Here is an 18,600-nt window from a genome sequence, read left to right as displayed (position 1 = left end):
CTTTCTTTTATGACTTGCTGCCTGTAATGCAAAAGTTAACTTTTACTTCCTTGTGTACCGACAGATAGAGGAACTGACCGTTCTGCGACTGGACCCAATAACGTGACATCCCTCCGGCTTCACCCTCACAACCCTAAAATCATGATCAGATAGGAAAACACACGCCGAACCGGACCGATCTCAATTATAAAAGAAAAAGTAAGTGTTTTACATTAACTTTTTTTTTTGTTTGTTTCGTGTTGAACCCCGTGTGTGTGTGTGTGTGTGTGTGTGTGTGTGTGTGTGTGTGTGTGTGTGTGTGTGTGTGTGTGTGTGTGTGTGTGTGTGTGTGTGTGTGTGTGTGTGTGTGTGTGTGTGTGTGTGTGTGTGTGTGTGTGTGTGAACCGACAAGAGAGGAAGTCCGCCTTTTACTGGTAACGTATCTGCAGGGCTGCAGATGATGGTCCGACCCGGGGCGGCTCGCAGCAGGGTGCCGGTCCGACCCGGGGCGGCTCGCAGCAGGGTGCCGGTCCGACCCGGGGCGGCTCGCAGCAGGGTGCCGGTCCGACCCGGGGCGGCTCGCAGCAGGGTGCCGGTCCGACCCGGGGCGGCTCGCAGCAGGGTGCCGGTCCATGCTGAATTTAAGGTTCTGTGATACCCGGAACCGTTCTCACACCCGAATGAACCGAATGGGTTGTCTGTTCTAGTCGTGCAACATGGCTCTAGCAGTGTGATGATGAAGATGTGGACTGGGTTCATCTGTCTTTGTCTCAGTATTGAGAATTTATTTTCATCCATTTATTAAAATTAAATTCAACACAAAAAATTGTCAGTGACAGAGTTTGAAAGGTTTTTTTGTTTGTTTGTTTGTTTTAGTTTTCCTGCAATGACCTGGCATCTTATCTGGGGTGTACCCTGCCTTTTGCCCATAGCTGGCTGGGACAGGCTCCAGCAGACCCCTAACCTGCAAGGCGGATAGGTGGCTGTAAGCAACAGGATTGATTCAACTACAGTACTAGAAAATAGATGGATGGATAGATGGATGAATGGATGCATGGATGGATGGACGGATGGATTAGTTTTTATATCCCTGGCAAGAAATGCAGATGCTGCTTCACTTTTTTTTTTCTTTTTTTTTTTACAATCTTTAGTATTATGAAAAATATCAAAAGGTCAGATCTAAACTTATTGGTATAAGAACTCAAGAGTCTCCATCATAATGGACCCTTGGATGGATGCAGCCTCTGAAATTAGATCTTATCACCTTGGATTCTTTGAGTTCATTGTTGTATTGTTGTATTTGAAAGAAATGCAACAGTGTCCTCAGTCTAGCTAGTTTGTTTCTATTTTGACATTTAATGTCATATAGGTACGCTTTTATTAGGTGTTGCTCCCGTTGTTGGTTAGATCTGAGACAACTCTTGTAGAAACAAAACAATTAGCTAAAAGAGGCTAATGGGTTACATGCATCTGTTTTGAAATTATTAATGTAGTTTGTCATGTTTATGGTGAAGTTAACTGCTTTGATTTGTGAGAAATGATAAAGCATGACTCCCTGAACCTCTTGTTTCTTGTTGTGGTGAGAACCCACATTTGTTATCATCTATCAATACAATTATTAATGTGGTATTGTCAAGAAAACTGTACTGGTCCCAGCAGAAGACTTTTCAAAGAAATGTGATTTAGGGTTCTTATTCATCTTTCGAGTTTACGTTTGGTACATGTATAAATATTCTTTGGCGTGTATGGGTGACTCTTATTAAAAGAGCTGTAACACTGATCCTTCTGTCAAAACCTTGTTTTCTTGAAGCAGGTGGGCGATGCATGTTCGGTATGAATATGAATGAGATTATATCATACAGTAGATTAAATATCTTTATATTAAGAAGTTTGTTTGTCTAATAGTTAGACTTTATGTAAGACTCTAGTCTAACTGATGCTACCAACTCCCTCCAGAGGGGCAATGCACAGTAATTGTATACTGATGTCGGTCATTTCTTTTACTTGAAAACACTGAACAATGTCTTTGTGTTTGATGTTAACACATACTGTACTTCAGTTTAGATAAAGACACACAGTGGATATTTTCACAAACTAATCATATGGAGTATTCCTTTAATAATATTAAGCATATATTCATCTTTAAATTAAGAACTGCAGTATTTTTTTTTTTAATTTCTTGCTAATATAAAAAATCTGAATATTTTTGTTTGACATTGAACAATTCACCTAAAATACGTTTTTAGTGGTGGGAGGAAGCTGGAGAACAGCACTACCCACTGCTGTCTACCTAACTTGTATATTCTTTTATTTTCAAACATATAAACAGAAATAATAACTTTATTGGGTTTCTACTGCCATTTGTATCGTGTTACACATTATTTCTCTATCACATAAAGACAACAGGACCTTTGTAGTGATATTTCTTATCAATGTATTGTTAAAAACCTTTTAAACAGAACTGTTCTTGTGGTTTTGTTTTGCTTTGTCACCTCTAATCATTCCTTCATGAACACCTTTTATCATTTGCAGTTTACCTTCAACTCCACAAGTATGTGGATTATTTATAATTAACTTTTCTATCTCGTGATATCACTGTGTAGTCCCAGCCGCTTTGAACCCCATAAAATACTCCATGTTAGGAGAAGCCAGCTCATTATTAGTTGTTGACTCACCTTTGCAGTTAATATAGTGGACAGCTTTTGTCAGTGTTTTTATTTTGTGAATCAGTCTTCGTGTTCAACTTAAATAGTTTGAAAGTTCATCATTGTTGCCCGACTACAGTGAAATCAGAAACCCATTACTGCTGGAGCAGTCATAGAGCAGCATTCTAACAGAGTGTGTGTGTGATATATAAAGTAGATTATTGACAGAAAGAGTCTGCAGTGGCCTAAATCGAAAAGACTGGGCATGGTTACAGTAACACACTGCATGAATCTTACCTTTAATATTTTATACAGCTGTTATGTGTATGGAAAAGTAAGTGACAATTCTACCAGCAGACAACAGCAAAGAGCAGGGACTCCGATTTCATACATCATCTTTTCATAGTCTGTAATTTGTATATTTTTAGGAATGCTCCGCTTTCTTACCCATTTATGCTTCATTACATTCTGTATCCATGAATTTAGGTTTCCATAACAAAAAACAACGACAAAGCAATCTTTGAAATTTAATTAAACAGGTGTTACCTTCTACATAGGAACAAAAGATGAAGTGGGGAGTTTCCAGGGAATAGATTACATTTATTGCACCATGGGAAATGTAGTATTTTTTGTACATATTTTGGAGACTGATGATAATTACTAGATTTGAAGTATGAGGAATCAATTCAGTGTTGTCTTATATCACTGGCAACATTTGATATAATTGAATATATAACACAGAAATATTCAGGTGCATAAATCAGCATTCATATACGGATGACAGATTTAAGCACTATTCTGAATTGTGCTTAAATCCACCCCAAGACAAAATTTAAGATAAGCATTTGAGATAAGACTTTTCTGATAAATCTTGAACGTAAAGATGATGTGACTGAGCTATAAAAGGCTGTAGCAAAGCAAAAATAGAGACATGTTGGTTGGTGCTATTCCACCCACTCCAGAGCCTTTGTGGTATTGTTAGCTTCCTGTTGTTGCCTGCAGACAAACATACAGCCACAACGAAGAGAGGTTGGTGGGTCGTCACAAAGCTTCTTTCTGTAAGCCACTCTATGCTATCTCTAATGGTGGAGCAGGAGTTGGATTTGAAGTATTGTCTGGAAGCAGTAAATATGATCCTTCATTCTGATTGTTCATCCACTTTCACTTATTGATCTACAGAGAATCGGCTGAGTATCTTCATAATCTTCAAATTGTTTCATACACCCAGTGATCCCAGCTCCTCCATCCATCCATCTTCAACCGCTTATCCAGAGCCGGGTCGCGGGGGCGACATTGTGAGGAGGGATGCCCATACTTCCCTCTCACCAGACACCTCCTCCAGCTCCTCCGGGGGGGATCCTGAGGCGTTCCCAGGCCAGCTGACAGACATAGTCCCTCCAGCGTGTCCTTGGTCTTCCCCGAGGTCTCCTCCCGGTGGGACATGCCCAGAAGTCCTTCCCAGGGAGGCATCCAGAACAAATGCCCAAGCCACCTCAGCTGGCTCCACTCGATGCGGAGGAGCAGCAGCTCTACTCAGAGCTCTTCTGTGGTGACTGAGCTCCTCACCCTATCTCTAAGGGTGCCCCCAGCCACTCTACGGAGGAAACTCATTTCAGCAGCTTGTTTTCGGGATATTTTCCTTTCAGTCGTGACCCAAACCTCATGACCATAGGTGAGAGTAGGAACGTAGACTGACCAGTAAATCGAGAGCTTCGTCTTCAGACTCAGCTCCTTCTTCACCATGACAGACCTATACAGTGACTGCATCACTGCAGAAGCTGCACCGATCCGTCTGTTAATCTCACGTTCCATCATTCCCTGACTCGTGAACAAGACCCTGAGATACTTAAACTCCTCCACTTGGGGCAAGTACTCTCCACTGACCTGAAGAGGGCACATCACCCTTTTCCAGTCGAGAACCATGGCCTTGGATTTAGAGGTGCTGATCCTTATCCCAGTTGCGTCACATTCAGCTGCAAACCGTCCCAGTGCACACTGAAGGTCCAGGTTTGATGAGGCCAACAGGACAGCTTTGTCTGCAAAAAGCAGAAATGAAATCCTTTGGTCACCAAACCGGACTCCCTCCGGATTCTGGCTGCACCTAGAAATTCTGTCCATAAAGATTATGAACAGAACCGGTGACAGAGGGCAGCTCTGCCAGAGTCCAACATGCACTTCCTCCCACCTCTAAAAACATGCTTCAGGTTAATTCGCCAGTATCGAATTGCCCATAGGTGTGAGAATGTGCGTGTGTGTTTGTCTGTGTATATATGTGGCTATGCGGTGCACTGGCGTCGTGTCCAGAGTGTCCCCTGCCTCACTCCCCCTGTTAGCTTGCATTGGCTCCAGCACCCTGCGACCCAGCACAGAAGATGAAGCTGGTTTGGAAAATGAATGAATGAATGAATGAATGAATGAAAAAGCGGCAGTCTGTTATTTTAAAAATGCACTTCCCTTAAGTTGGTTTCCATTTGACCCTAATTCAATATTAAATTGTTGTGACTGTATGAAGTCTTTGTGTCTGCTCTCGTGTCTCAGCTGCAGAGATGGCTCATTGGGGGCAGCAGGGGGAGATGACAGAGTACAAGAAGATTCTGATCAAACGGGACATGGAGATGGGAGTCGTCATGACCGTGTTCCGACAGAAGCAGGAGCGGCTTACTGTGCAGATCATCATGGAGACCCGGCAGGTGGCGTGGACTCGAACTGCAGACAAGACTGATGGTGTCTGTGAGTGTGGATTTTTTTAAAACACACTGACAACTTTTCTTTTCTTTTTAATAAAAATATAAATTGAAATATATGCATTTCAGTGGACCTGTTTGAGATCAGAGAGGTTCGTCCAGGAAGGAACTCAAAGGACTTTGAGAGATATAAAGATGGCAAAGACAAGCATGATGAAAAATCCTGTTTCACAATTTTCTATGGTTCACAATTTGTTCTCAGCACTCTCAGTCTGGGAGGTAAGATCTTCTTTTTTTTGTTTTTTTTGGTTTTTAATATAATGTGGATCAAAAGTGGAAATAAAACGCTGTTTTCTCTTTAACAATTGAGTAAATCATTTGTAAATCTTGGACTTTACTTGATACTGTATATCACCAACAATGAGAAAAATACCAATTGTTATGCAATTCCCATGTAGTACTGTTTGTGGTACAACAGTACTATCCATGTAATACTGTTTGTAGTTCAGTAAAACTGTCTGTGGAATGTTCCAGCTGATTCTGTGGATGAAGCTCAAAAATGGCTGAGAGGACTAGAATTGCTGAGGGAAGAGACACTGACAGCTCCCTCTCCAGTTATCATAGAGAGGTAGACACACACACACACACACACACACACACACACACACACACACACACACACACACACACACACACACACACACACACACACACACACACACACATACACGCACACACACACACACAGTCACTGTTCTCTTTGTGTTATGTTCCTTCCAGTTGGCTGAGGAAACAGATGTATTCTGTCAACCAGACCAAAACCAACAGGTACTGTATGAACGATCTGCTGACCCAATCACAGACGAGCTCTATAAAGAATGAGATCTTACTACTGGTGCTATGTCATGACTTTATTATCCATTATAACAGTTACAAGTCTGCTATGTGAGGAAACCTGTAGGAACTTTATTTCAAGACAAGTACAATCATAATAATTCGATTCCATCCAGAAGATCCAATGAATTCTTTTGACTCTTGTCTTTTCCCAGCATCTCCATGAAGGAGCTGAAAGCTCTGCTTCCTTTGCTGAACTATAAGGCCCCGAGCGCTCGTGCTCTCAAAGAAAGATTCCTGGTACTCTCCTGCTATTTACTCCACATCTTCATTTTTGTTGAATAGATTTTCAGAGGTTATTTTAGCCCTTTGAAATACGGCTGTGTCTTAGAAAACCAGTTGCGTTTTAGCCTTTAATACTCGATTACATTCTGTTCTCAGGAAGTGGGAACAAAGAAAGATCGCCTGGATTTTGAACAGTTCCACAAATTTTACAATCACATAATGTTTGAACAGATTGAGGTGAGTCAGATTTGATCACATTCTTACAAAACCTTGCTCTTTTTTTAAAGTGGGGATTTATGACGAACCAATTGTAGATGGTTGTTGGTCCGAAACAACGTATTGTTTGACTTTTGTTCAATTTCTTATTGGAAATATATTTTGAAAGTAATGAAGAAAAAAGCATTAAAAATACAACTTACTTTTAAAGTGATAAAGATTTTTTTAAGGTGGACTATTATATGGTGGCTTCATCAGTCCACAGTAGTATGTTAGTTCTGTGTGTACCCATGCTGCTGACATACACTATAGGTACAGCATAATGCAGTGCCTCACATAAGCTCACTTAAAAAAACTGAGCTATTCATTTCAAGTACACAGAATATTCTGTAGATTGATCCGTATATGTTTTTTCCCCCATTATTTCCATGATTAAATGCAGATCCTTGATGAGTTCAAAAAGGAATCGTGCACTTTTATTCTTGGGTGAGCTCATGTTTTATTCTAATTTTTGCAAACCGTGATGTGCATGGTTTGTGAAGCCATCATGATATGACCATGTACTTTTACATCAAACAGAAACACTGATAAACCAGATGCCACAGCGGTTCTACTCCATGACTTCCAGCGGTTCCTCATCTATGAACAAAAGGTAAAATAAGTGATACTGAATGATTACTGCCCAGACAAGAGCGGATTAACTTTGCGTGCCTCGTTCTTTTTGTCATGTTTTTTTTAAACCTGATCTGACAACAAGTTTTCAAAATCTGGGAGATAGTCCTGTAGGAAACATGTACAAAGTACAGCAGGAAATAGTTGCCATAGTTAGGAAACGACTGTGAAAAAAACAAATAATAATTCTTTCTTTTTCTCGTGATTTTTTTCCTGTCACAACTTTATTTAATCTTTATTTATTAATTATATTCTACTTTAGGTTTCCAACTTGATATTCTTTCCAAGAAAGACATCAATCATTCAGTTACTTCCTCTCCTCTTCCGTGTTCCTTCATCCCTCAGGAATCCTGGGCCACTGATCTGAACCAGGTCAGAGAACTGATGACCACCTTCATTGATGACACCATGAGGAAAACCAATGATCCAGCTTTTACTGTCAGCGAGGTATTCTCTACCGTGACTGCATGTTTGGTGTGTGAGGAGGTAGAATACACTCAGATACAGTGATGATGGACTGGAACCTTTCTTCTTGTCTAGTTCCTCAGTTTCCTGTTTTCCAAGGAGAACTCTGTGTGGGATGAGAAGTTCTCAGAAATCAAAAACCTGGACTTGAACTACCCTCTATCTCATTACTGGATCAGCTCTTCACATAACACGTCAGTATGACACAAGCACACACGTATCCTTATGTTCAGTAGATAAAAAGAAGGGCTGTGGCTGTAAATAGTAATAAATATTGTGTTTTGATTTTTTTCTTTTTTGTAAAATCAAAGTCATATTTAAACATTATTGAACAATTTTTTTGATAAACAACATCAACAGATCTTAAAAACTGAATATCTTTAATTTGTTTTTCGTCTTTGCATTGCACGGCCCCACCTTCCTTTCATCAGGAGGAGGAATTACATCTTTTAATCTGTGAAATACACGTAATTTTGTTTCCTGTTTTTCATGTTCTGCATCAGGTACCTGACAGGTGATCAGCTTCGAAGTGAGTCGTCTACAGAGGCTTATGTTCGATGTCTGCGCCTCGGATGTCGCTGTGTTGAACGTTAGTATACACCAGCCTCGTCTAACGCACTTTACCCTGAAGGTCTTCTGTTGAATAACTGGTAGCTAGATTAAGAGCCTTGGCATCATTTTGGCCATTTTACCCAGCACCAAAAAAACCCAAAACATCTACCTGTAACACAAACTGTTTTGTGTGTCCAGTGGACTGCTGGGAAGGTCCTGGGGAACCAATCATCTACCACGGCTGGACCAGGACAACCAAGATCAAGTTTGAGGATGTAGTGAAAGTCATCAATGAGCACGCGTTTGTCACGTCAGAGTAAGAATCACATGAAACGTTGTCATTATTCACACACACACAGACACACACACACATACACACACACACACACGCACACGCACACACACACTCATCCTTTTTTAATCTTAATTTCAATTCATTGCTTGATTATGTAAAGCTGTATAATTTATTAAGGGGCATTTACTATAAATTCCATTCATGCTAATTCTACTTTTAATCATGGTATCATTATATGCCTTCAAATGAATGTCAAATTCTCCTTGTTGCGATAACACTTGTCATCAGAGACACATCTCCGTGGCTTGTCTGTCAGGTTCCCAGTGATCCTGTCCATAGAGGAGCACTGTCCCGTGGAGCAGCAGCGTCAGATGGCTCGTATATTCAGAGACGTGTTCGGAGACAAACTGCTGACCGAACCTGTAGAACAGCTGGCTGAACAGCTGCCTTCACCAACGCAACTGAAAGGCAAGATCATACTCAAGGTACTGAATGGTTGTGTGTCTAGACACTGATAATTCAATGGAATCTTTATATTGGTGTGAAAAGATTTTATTGATTGATTGTTGTTTTTGTGCAGCACAAGAAGCTCAGTGTGGAGGGAGCAGGAATCAGCAAAGACTTCAGGAAGGGGCAGAAACAGGGAGATCTAGAGATCTGGGATCCTGTGGACCAGGTACTGGTATCAGGGTAAAGACGTCTCACATAACAGACATCTTTACCTCCAGGCACACATGTTAACATTTATGTCTGTACTTAATTCTCACTGGTATAAAAAGCTCTACATCACAAATGGGCCCGCATCTCTAAACTTTTTTGTGATCAAGTTAGTTCTCAACTAATTTTCTCTGGCTTTGGCTATTTACACATGATATGGATCTAAATTACACTCAAATACAACAAAACCCTTCTAAGACTATTACTGGAGTATTTTATAGGACATGAGATGTTCAATGAGATAGAATTTCAATACATTGCTTGTGATGAACAGCTATTTACTCAACTACAACAGCACAATACACTGAAGGGACAACAAAAAGGCCACCAAAGCCACACCATCAGCAAAAACTGTATAAAACATAGTAATAATTTTCAGAAGTTGCATGTCAGTTTGAAAAGCATCATTTAATCTGCTGGTTTAAATATGACGTTAACATGTAAATTAACACGTCCTTTTCTCTTTCTCAGCGGTGGAACAAGCACTACTGTGTGATCTCTGATGAGAAGCTGTACTACGCAGAGGAGTACGAGCAGGAGGAGGAAGAGCTCAAGAAGGTAAAGATGTTGTCAGAGGTAGTCTGCAGCAGCTCTGTGGAGCTCTTTATCTGCACTTTCATAATTTTTTGTGTCATATGCACAAATATAAAGACACACATGTGGCAGATAGAACCACTAATTCACCAGAAAACATAACTAAGCATGAAGAATATTAATAGAGTAAGAATACATAGACACTGTAGCTCGATAGGTCAATAGTTCGATAGACAGATAGATAGATAGATAGATAGATAGATAGATAGATAGATAGATAGATAGATAGATAGATAGATAGATAGATAGATAGATAGATAGATAGATAGATAGATAGATAGATAGATAGATAGATAGATTCATTCATTCATTCATTCATTCATTCATTCATTCATTCACTGCATTACAGTCATACCGAACCTGAACATCTCAAAGTCTCGACAGTTCAAATGTAAATATATATAAATCTATCTTTGTAAATGTGTAGAACACCTTTGACAAAATTTCACTTAAGAAATTTCACATTTTATTAATCTTCTTTACAAAAACCGGCCTTGTCTCTCTCAGTACCAGGACCTGCACTGTTCAGAGCCTTGGTTTCATGGTAACATGAAGGATGGCAGGCGGACGGCTGAGCGCCTGATCCATGATTACTGTGCAGAGACCACAGGAAGTGCTGGCAACTTCTTAGTCCGCAAGAGTGCTGCCAAAGAGGCAGACTTTACCCTCTCCTTCTGGTACAAAATCCAAGTTCTTAATCTAACGGCAAACTCTATCATGTAGTTTTTTGTGCGTGTGTGTGTGACAGGGTTGCTTTCACCAAAGGCCGTGGCCTATTAAGGTGTGCATCTTCCTGACAGAGATTCACTACAGTGTTATATATAGCAGTGGTCCCCAACCCCTGGGTCGCGGACCAGTACCAGTCCAAGTGGGCAGGGTAGACAGAAGACAAACCTATAACTTCAAAGTAAAAGAAAAATGCAATATACTTGTTTTTATGATGATCGTATCCTTTTATTTGTTATTTAAAATGTTGGGGCCCACTGGTATATAGAATACATATAGTTTTAGTCAAATAATGTACAAAACCCCTTAAAGCTATTAATATAATAACAGCCCATAACGTAATAAACTTGTTCTTTTTAAAATTGGCCACTAATGTAATAAAAGTCCTGAAAAGATAACATAATAAATTTTCTGCTACTAATGTAATAATTCATTTCTTTATTTGCCCAGTTATTACATTTGCAAAGCTTTTTTCTTCTACCAGGCCAATAACATAATAAAAAACCAAAAATGTAATAAATTGTTCTGTTAGAAGCCAAAGTTATTATGTTATCAGTTCAGGACTTATATTACGTTATTGGGCAGTTATTATTGACTTATTACATTTCAAAAATGGCAAATTTATTTAATTATCAGATGCTATTACATTATCAGCTTCAACACCCCCGCCTGGTCCAATATGAAATCACATCATCATGATAGTTCTGTAAGCAACATGTAACGTAAGCAACTCTGTGTTTGAAAAGATAATGTCCTACTGCATTTCAGGCGCTGTGGAAGGGTCCAGCACTGTCGTATTCGATCGGATTCAGATGGGACACATACGTTCTTCTACCTAACGTCAAACCTGCACTTTCCCAGCGTGTATGCTCTGATTCAGCACTACAAAGAAAACCCACTGTGCTGTCAAGACTTTGAGCTGCGCCTCAACGATCCCGTCCCGCAGCCTGACCCACATCAGTATGAAGGGTTTGTCATGCAACCAACATGAGTCTGACACATCACAGGGTACAGGGTACACATGCTTAAAAGCACTACACAATGTCAAAAAATGATTGTGTTGTTTAGGTGGTTCTACAGTAACCTGAGCAGAGGTCAGGCAGAAGATTATCTGATGAGGATTCCCAGGGATGGAGCGTTCCTCATCCGACAGAGAGAAGGAGTACCGGTCTCCTTTGCCATCACATTCAGGTGTGCTGACACATTTTGCATTATTTTCCCAATTTTTGGTGAGGTTTTGTTTTTTTTACATACCAAGTTCTCTGTCTTTCAGAGGTGATGGTAAGGTCAAGCACTGCCGGATCCAGAAGGAAGGCAACATGTACCTGCTCGGCACCACCACAGAGTTTGAGAGCCTGGTTGAGTTGGTCAACTACTACAGGAAGAGGCCGCTGTATCGCAAAATCAAGCTACGTTACCCAGTCACCCCTGAGCTGGTGGATCACTTTAGTAGTGTGAGTTACTGTGTGAGACATGCAAAGGAAATCAATGTCACTGCGCCACAATACATACATGTTAGCTCTCATTGAAGGTCCTACAGATTGTCTTCATTTCAAAATCCTTGTGAGTATTGAATAAGCTGAATGTTACCTGCTGTATCATAAAAATCAGTAACTTTTTTTTTAGTCAGGTGACTGTGTCAGGCATGATGGAAGCTCCAGAGGGGAAAAAAAATCATGGATCACAAAAATTTGCTGAAGTCATTTAGACTCATGAATAGAAAACATACAAGAACAATGTTTCATTGAAATGAAGTTACAGTTGTTGAAATATTTCATTGACAGGGGGAAGACTGTGCCTCTCTGTATGCAGTGAAGACATACGTGGAACCCAATGAGATTGAACCCTTATTGGTTTGTATGCGACACTACTCTATCAGCTTGAACTGAATGTGAGTTTGTGCCCATTAATAATTTGTGAATGTGTGTGTGTGTGTGTGTGTGTGTGTGTGTGTGTGTGTGTGTGTGTGTGTGTGTGTGTGTGTGTGTGTGTGTGTGTGTGTGTGTGTGTGTGTGTGTGTGTGTGTGTCTCCCTCAGCCTCAACATACAGTTAGAGCTTCATACAGCTACAAAGCTACAAGGCCTGATGAGCTCAGTTTCAGTAAAGGAGCTTTAATACACAATGTCTCCAAGGAGAACAATGGATGGTGAGGCCACACACACACACACACACACACACACACAAAACAAAGACAGCCAACTACATTCTACTCACTACAGGTGGAAAGGTGACCATGGAGGAAAACTGCAGCTGTTTTTTCCATCTAACTATGTTGAGGAAGTTTGTGACATCACCAAACCTGCTGCCAAAGACGAGGTGAAAATTAAAGGTTTGGTCACAATTTAATTAGAAGTTCGTAAGTGTGGAGAAAATAATGTGTGTGTGTGTGTGTGTGTGTGTGTGTGTGTGCGTGCGTGCGTGCGTGTGTGTGTGTGCGTGTGTGATGTGTATTAAAACAGGCCTCAGAAGAAAATCCCCTTGGTGAACTATGTCAGGGTGTTGTGGACATCTCCAAGTGCAACATTCAAAACTGTGAGTCACTTTTATATCTGCTGGATGGTTGACACTCAAAAACCACTGAGGTCGAGAGCAGATGGTAATTTTCACTGCAGTAATACTGCTTTTTGGATGAGAGAAAATGTTATTGGCACTGCTAGTGAAGTAAATAAATAAATAAACATTACTGAGAGAGAGAGAGAGAGAGAGAGAGAGAGACAGAGAGAGAGAGAGAGAGAGAGAGAGAGAGATTTGGGGAGCTATATGGGTTGAGATAGGGCAATAGAGAAGATATGTGGTGAGATAGAGGGAGTGTGACAGGAACACATGCAACCCTGGTAACGATAATGGCTATGATAACATAAAAATAACAGCTTTTAGTTGTTTTCATCACTATTTTAATGACAACACTCATACCTCTTAGCAGAATTTCCCTCAGAATTAATAGAATTCTATCTTACTACCTCTTTGTTTCTAGTGAAGAATGGTAAAAACGGAAAGCCCCACGTGTTGACGCTGCAGGACAAGGAGCAGTGCATGCTGCAGTTTGACCTGGCAGCAGGCTCTCTGGAGGAGCTGTTTGAATGGTACCAGGTGGCCTGGGACATTACCCAAAGAGAGATTAGCAATAAGTACAACAGGGAACACAAGGTGACTATGTCATCAGATTTGAAGTTAATCAAAACACATCAAATAACTACAATAAGGGGGGGTTGGGGGTGTCACTGGAGATCTGTCAGCATGATTTTCTACACGTAAAGTGGTTTCTTTCTGTCCCATTTCAGATCAGAAAGCAGATGGAAGTGGAGAAAAAGGCAGAGGTTGCCATGGAAATGTCAGACCTGGTGGTCTACTGTCAACCACGCAGCAAGGACAAGGACCGCTTTGGTAAACAGATGTTGTTCACATACTGACCACAAGACTTATGAGCAGCACGATTCCCTGACAAGAGACAAGATTTATCATTGAGAATGAAATTCAGCACAACAGTTCTTCATTTCAGCTGATCATACACCGATGGAAACATAGTAACAAATATTATGCGCCTTTTCTGTCCCTAAATCCTGCACACTAGGTATTTAAATGATTATTATGAAAGAATACATACATTCATGCCTCACCTGAAGAAAATATAAATGCAGGCCAATGTACTTTTTGCCTCTAACATGTATTGCACAGCACCAAGTCCTACCTTTAGAGGAAAAGCTGAATGATTCAACCTGAAACACCATCTTCCTACTCTCTGTCTCCACTCTTCTTACGCTACAATGCAGAGCAATTCAGCAAAGGAGCTGTGACAAAAGGGAAATATCTAAAGACCAGACAGCTTCCTGTGTTACAACAATCTGAGTGTGGAAATGCCCTGAATTGTGCATCACTTCCATTCATACCACAATAGTTTTGTTGAAATGACTTTTTTATTCCTGTATGTTAAAGAGTCGCTCCATCCTATTTGCACCAGTTGTTTCTGTATACTGCATGATAGTAAATACTATATTAGGTACAACAATGCAAATGCTTATCAACACTTTTCATTCTTCCACAAGCCTTACAAATGTTCGCTAACTAGTGGCTCATCTGACATTACAAACTGTTCCTCCCCATAACCCATAACCAACTCTTGAAACAAGGCAGTCACAGACTGCAACATGTTTGTACCTCTGGCTTCCAGAAAATGTTACCTTTTGTTTTGTGATTATATCTCATCAGGTTTCAGAGATGTGTACCTAAAAAGATATAAAAGTGAAAATTTGACCTTGACCTAGTTTTACAAAGTCAAGGTTGTGATCTAATTTTCATCCTCTTACCTCCCTGAATATAACGCCTTTTCTTTCATCTTTCTATCTTATTCCGTTCCTGAGATAGGTGCAAAAACATTTACAAAAGTTGAAATTTGACCTTGACCTGGTTTATTCAAAGTTAGGTCATCATCTCATTTTCATCCCCTTTGCCACCCAAGTATTGTTCTTTTCTTTCATCTTTCTATCTGCAACGGTTGTGAAGATATTTGGTGGACGGACGGACGAACACACAAACACTGACAATTACAACACATCACCGCTCCGCAGGATGTAACCAGTATGAAACCAGCCTGACCAGACAAAAGAATAGAATCAGGTAGCAAATCATCGCTCTGCTTCATTTCCAGACAGCTACAGCCACAAAGAGATCCGATCCTTTGTGGAAAACAAGATGCCGGGAAAAAGTCGCACCAAAGACTTCCTGCAGTACAACCACCGAGCACTGAGTCGAATATATCCAAAAGGTCAGCGTGTGGAGTCCTCCAACTATGACCCTTACCCACTGTGGGCTCTTGGCTGTCACATGGTGGCTCTTAACTTTCAGACAGCAGGTATAGTATAAAAAAATGATATTGATTTCATTAATACAGTATTACTGCTGCATTCGTGTTTTTGGATAGGGTTAAAGTCATTTATGAAGACTTTATATACTACAGTGTATTCAAAGAAAAAATATTAAAAATATGGTTTCATCAGCAGCGTGATTCTTGGTTATTGTGGGTATTGAATAATTTCTTTAGCTTAAGAGTCCAATGTTCAGATGAATAAGAACATTTTTTCTTGAGCATTCAACACCAAGCCAAGGTGGAGAGTGAGGTCCCGGAGTGAATAATACAGAGCTAGCAGGACTTACAAGGATTGATTTTTTTTACTTGTAATAGAAGCTGTTGTGACTGTCTCCATAATCACTTAGATTTGTATTTTATTTGCATCCATCTAGATAAGTACACCCAGCTGAACAGCGCCCTCTTCAGTCTAAATGGACGTACGGGTTACGTGTTGCAGCCGGAGGTCATGCGTTCCGACAGCTACGACCCACAGCAGGAGAAGAAAACGATCAAGTTCTACATTGACCTGAGGGTATGTCTGTATGCAGGCACACATGTCTGTAATGCGTCTGACTAACATATTTATGCCAGTGCCAAGGGGACGATTGTGAGACGAAAACCCTCAAACAATTGTATTATACCGTTGGTTGGCTTCTTTGTTCGGATGAAAGTTTATCAAAGCAGTTTCATATATCCTCTGCAGGTTATTGCTGCCAGACACCTTCCAAAGCCCTCCCGCAGCATCACCAGTCCGTTTGTGGAGGTTGAGCTTTGTGGATATACAGAAGAGAAGTTCAAGACTGTCGTCTGTCGTAAGGAAAGGGGATGCAGGAGGGTGGGGGAGGGCAGAAGATTTAACCTATAAAGTGGAGGAATGGATGACAAGTGACTGTTTTGGAGATCAAACAACAATTGCTGTCGTTCTGGCTGCTGCAGGTGATAACGGTCTGAATCCAGTGTGGAAAGCCCCGACAGAGCCTATAACCTTAACCGTGTACGAGCCTGAACTCACCTTTCTGCGCTTTGTGGTCAACGAGGAGGACATGTTCTCAGACCCCAACTTCCTGGCTCAGGCCAGCTTTCCTGTCAAAGGCATCCGCTCAGGTGGGGGAAACACACCGGCGGTTCAACACAGAGGCCAGAGCAGATTATCGAACATTCTGATCACAATGTTTTATTTCTTATTTTAGTCTTGACTTACATTCTTCTTCTAGTGAAGTAATTCAGATGCAGTATAGACATTAAAAAAACAAAACACTGACCTCAAGCATTTCTTCCTTCATTTGATGCACAGTAAAAACTGTTACTACTTCATACTGTTAGAATTATTCAGTTCCTAGTGTATTCTGTAGTGGTGTTAAATTTGAACGACAGGTCTGCTTTTAATGCTGTCTCCTTTGTCAACAAAGAGGAGGCTTTAAACATTTTGAGATTTTGAGTTATAATCCTTTTTTCTGTAATTTTCTATCATTTCTATTATCATTATTATCTATACACTACTATCTTTTTGTTTCACCTTTTTGCCAATACCTTGGAAAAACAACAATAAATTCTGATGTTCTAACAACATGTACGACTGAATCCAGATCTGAATGTGGGACATTAAAATATTTGATCATTGGGCTAAAGTAGGGTCACTAAGAAGGAACTCATGAACAAATGTGGTAATTTTTCAAGATAAAACTGGTTCTTATTCTACCAACGTTAACAGAACTAACTGTGAGAGCTGATTGAATGTCTTTTGCATCAACAGGTTATCGATCTGTTCCGCTAAAAAACGGCTACAGTGAAAAGTTAGAGTTAGCCTCTCTGCTAGTTCACATCAATATCAGGGAAGCAGGGGTGAGCAAACACACACAGCACACATTGGTGTTCATTTGACCTGAGCACGGCGGTAATTCAGGATGGTGATCATCTGTCTCTTATCGTTCAGAGGACGGAGGAAGCGCTCTGCTCCTCTTCCAGCCAGCTGAGGAAAAAGCAATCTAAGATGAGCGGTGAACCTTTTGTGTACGACACAAACACCAACATCAGTCGGTCGATTGTCCCTCGCCAACCCAACCACCTCATGAGAGAGTTCAGCGCCAGCGAGAAACACAAGTCAGGCTCAAACACACAAACACATGGAGGGGGGTCAAGGTGGTTCAATGATGTGAAATATTTTACATCTCTAATTAATATTTTCTTTGTGCTCCAGGACAAAAGACAAAAAGTCAAACAGCAAGTTCTACTCCTGAGGCCGCGACAGAAGCTCATCCATCCACAGCCTTCTTGTCTCAGTGATGAAGAAATGACTATAAACTAGTGACACCTCTTTGTTCCTGCTCAAGGACTTGTGAACTGGACGTTTTAGAGTTTGATCATTGTGACATATTCTTCTTTCTTTCTTAATAAAAAAGAAAAAAAATCCAATAGTTCCCAAATATAGTTTCATATTTATTTGCTATAAGATGTGGTCTCATTTACATTCACTCCATAATCACACTATATAAAGTATTTATTGTGGGTTAAAGACTTGTGTCCACTAACTTAAGTCATGGTTTGACTGCAGAACAGATTTTTTCAATGTCTTTTATCTTCTTCCACAGAGCTTGTGATGAATTCATAGTTTTGGTTTGTCAAACATCTCATGAAGCTGATTTGGACAATGGCATGAAGTTTTTTTCTGTGTATTTCACCAGTGTGAAATCATTATTCGTGGGGGGATATGTTGTAAGAGAATTCTGATTAATCACGTCATGTAATGAATTTGAACGGTCTTGTTTATCTTTCCTTTAATTCCTTTTTGACCAAGAGAATTGAGTCAATAAAGTATGCTTGGTTAACTGTGATCTATGCCTATTTCTTGTTCATTTCATCATAATTTGCTTGTATTTGTGTTATCAATAAGATTCAGGAATTTAGCACAGCTGTCCAAATAGTTAGCAATAAATTATACCTTATACCTTCACCTACACATTTTTGTTCCTCTGGCTTCCTGAAAATGCCTCCTTTTGTTTTGTGATTATAACTCATCAGATTGTGAGGACTGGCGTAGCGTTTAGGTTAGGATTGTCTCTTTGCTCCATTTTGATGATTGTGATTCTTTT

General features: G+C 40.3%; 1 protein-coding gene across 4 annotated transcripts; it reads left to right on the top strand.

Annotated features, from left to right (window-relative positions):
• The first annotated feature begins 34 nt into the window (after nt 1-34).
• plcg2 (phospholipase C, gamma 2) lies at nt 35-18,364 on the top strand. Of its 4 annotated transcripts, XM_068313406.1 has the most exons (34): nt 35-198; nt 429-625; nt 3,853-5,354; nt 5,438-5,587; nt 5,843-5,936; nt 6,089-6,136; nt 6,358-6,442; nt 6,584-6,664; nt 7,086-7,129; nt 7,223-7,295; nt 7,661-7,762; nt 7,856-7,974; nt 8,284-8,369; nt 8,531-8,648; nt 8,944-9,112; nt 9,208-9,303; nt 9,816-9,920; nt 10,446-10,615; nt 11,433-11,633; nt 11,733-11,855; nt 11,938-12,118; nt 12,449-12,517; nt 12,702-12,811; nt 12,885-12,981; nt 13,125-13,197; nt 13,640-13,812; nt 13,947-14,049; nt 15,311-15,514; nt 15,904-16,043; nt 16,215-16,323; nt 16,448-16,615; nt 17,265-17,353; nt 17,445-17,611; nt 17,709-18,364. In XM_068313406.1, exons 3-34 carry the CDS (start codon nt 5,171-5,173, stop codon nt 17,746-17,748), a joined length of 3,771 nt encoding a protein of 1,256 aa, XP_068169507.1. In that variant the 5' UTR covers nt 35-198; nt 429-625; nt 3,853-5,170; the 3' UTR covers nt 17,749-18,364. The 4 variants fall into 4 exon arrangements, with proteins under 4 accessions (XP_068169507.1, XP_068169505.1, XP_068169506.1 ...); XM_068313404.1 differs by lacking the exon at nt 429-625 and having other exon boundaries at nt 5,163-5,354; XM_068313405.1 differs by lacking the exon at nt 429-625.
• Nucleotides 18,365-18,600: the final 236 nt, after the last annotated feature.

The sequence above is a fragment of the Antennarius striatus genome, chromosome 4 (assembly GCF_040054535.1).
Source record: "Antennarius striatus isolate MH-2024 chromosome 4, ASM4005453v1, whole genome shotgun sequence".
In the NCBI taxonomy this organism is placed as follows: domain Eukaryota; kingdom Metazoa; phylum Chordata; class Actinopteri; order Lophiiformes; family Antennariidae; genus Antennarius; species Antennarius striatus.
The sequence above is the reverse complement of the archived record's forward strand: the minus strand, read 5'-3'. Positions and strand labels throughout refer to the sequence as shown.

Coding starts and splice junctions, on each gene's coding strand:
- plcg2 (XM_068313404.1), top strand. CDS start 5,171: ATGGCTCATTGGGGGCAGCAGGGGGAGATGACAGAGTACAAGAAGATT. Junction 7,130..7,222: donor TCGTGCACTTTTATTCTTGG/GTGAGCTCATGT, acceptor TACATCAAACAG/AAACACTGATAAACCAGATG. Junction 12,119..12,448: donor TGGTGGATCACTTTAGTAGT/GTGAGTTACTGT, acceptor TTTCATTGACAG/GGGGAAGACTGTGCCTCTCT.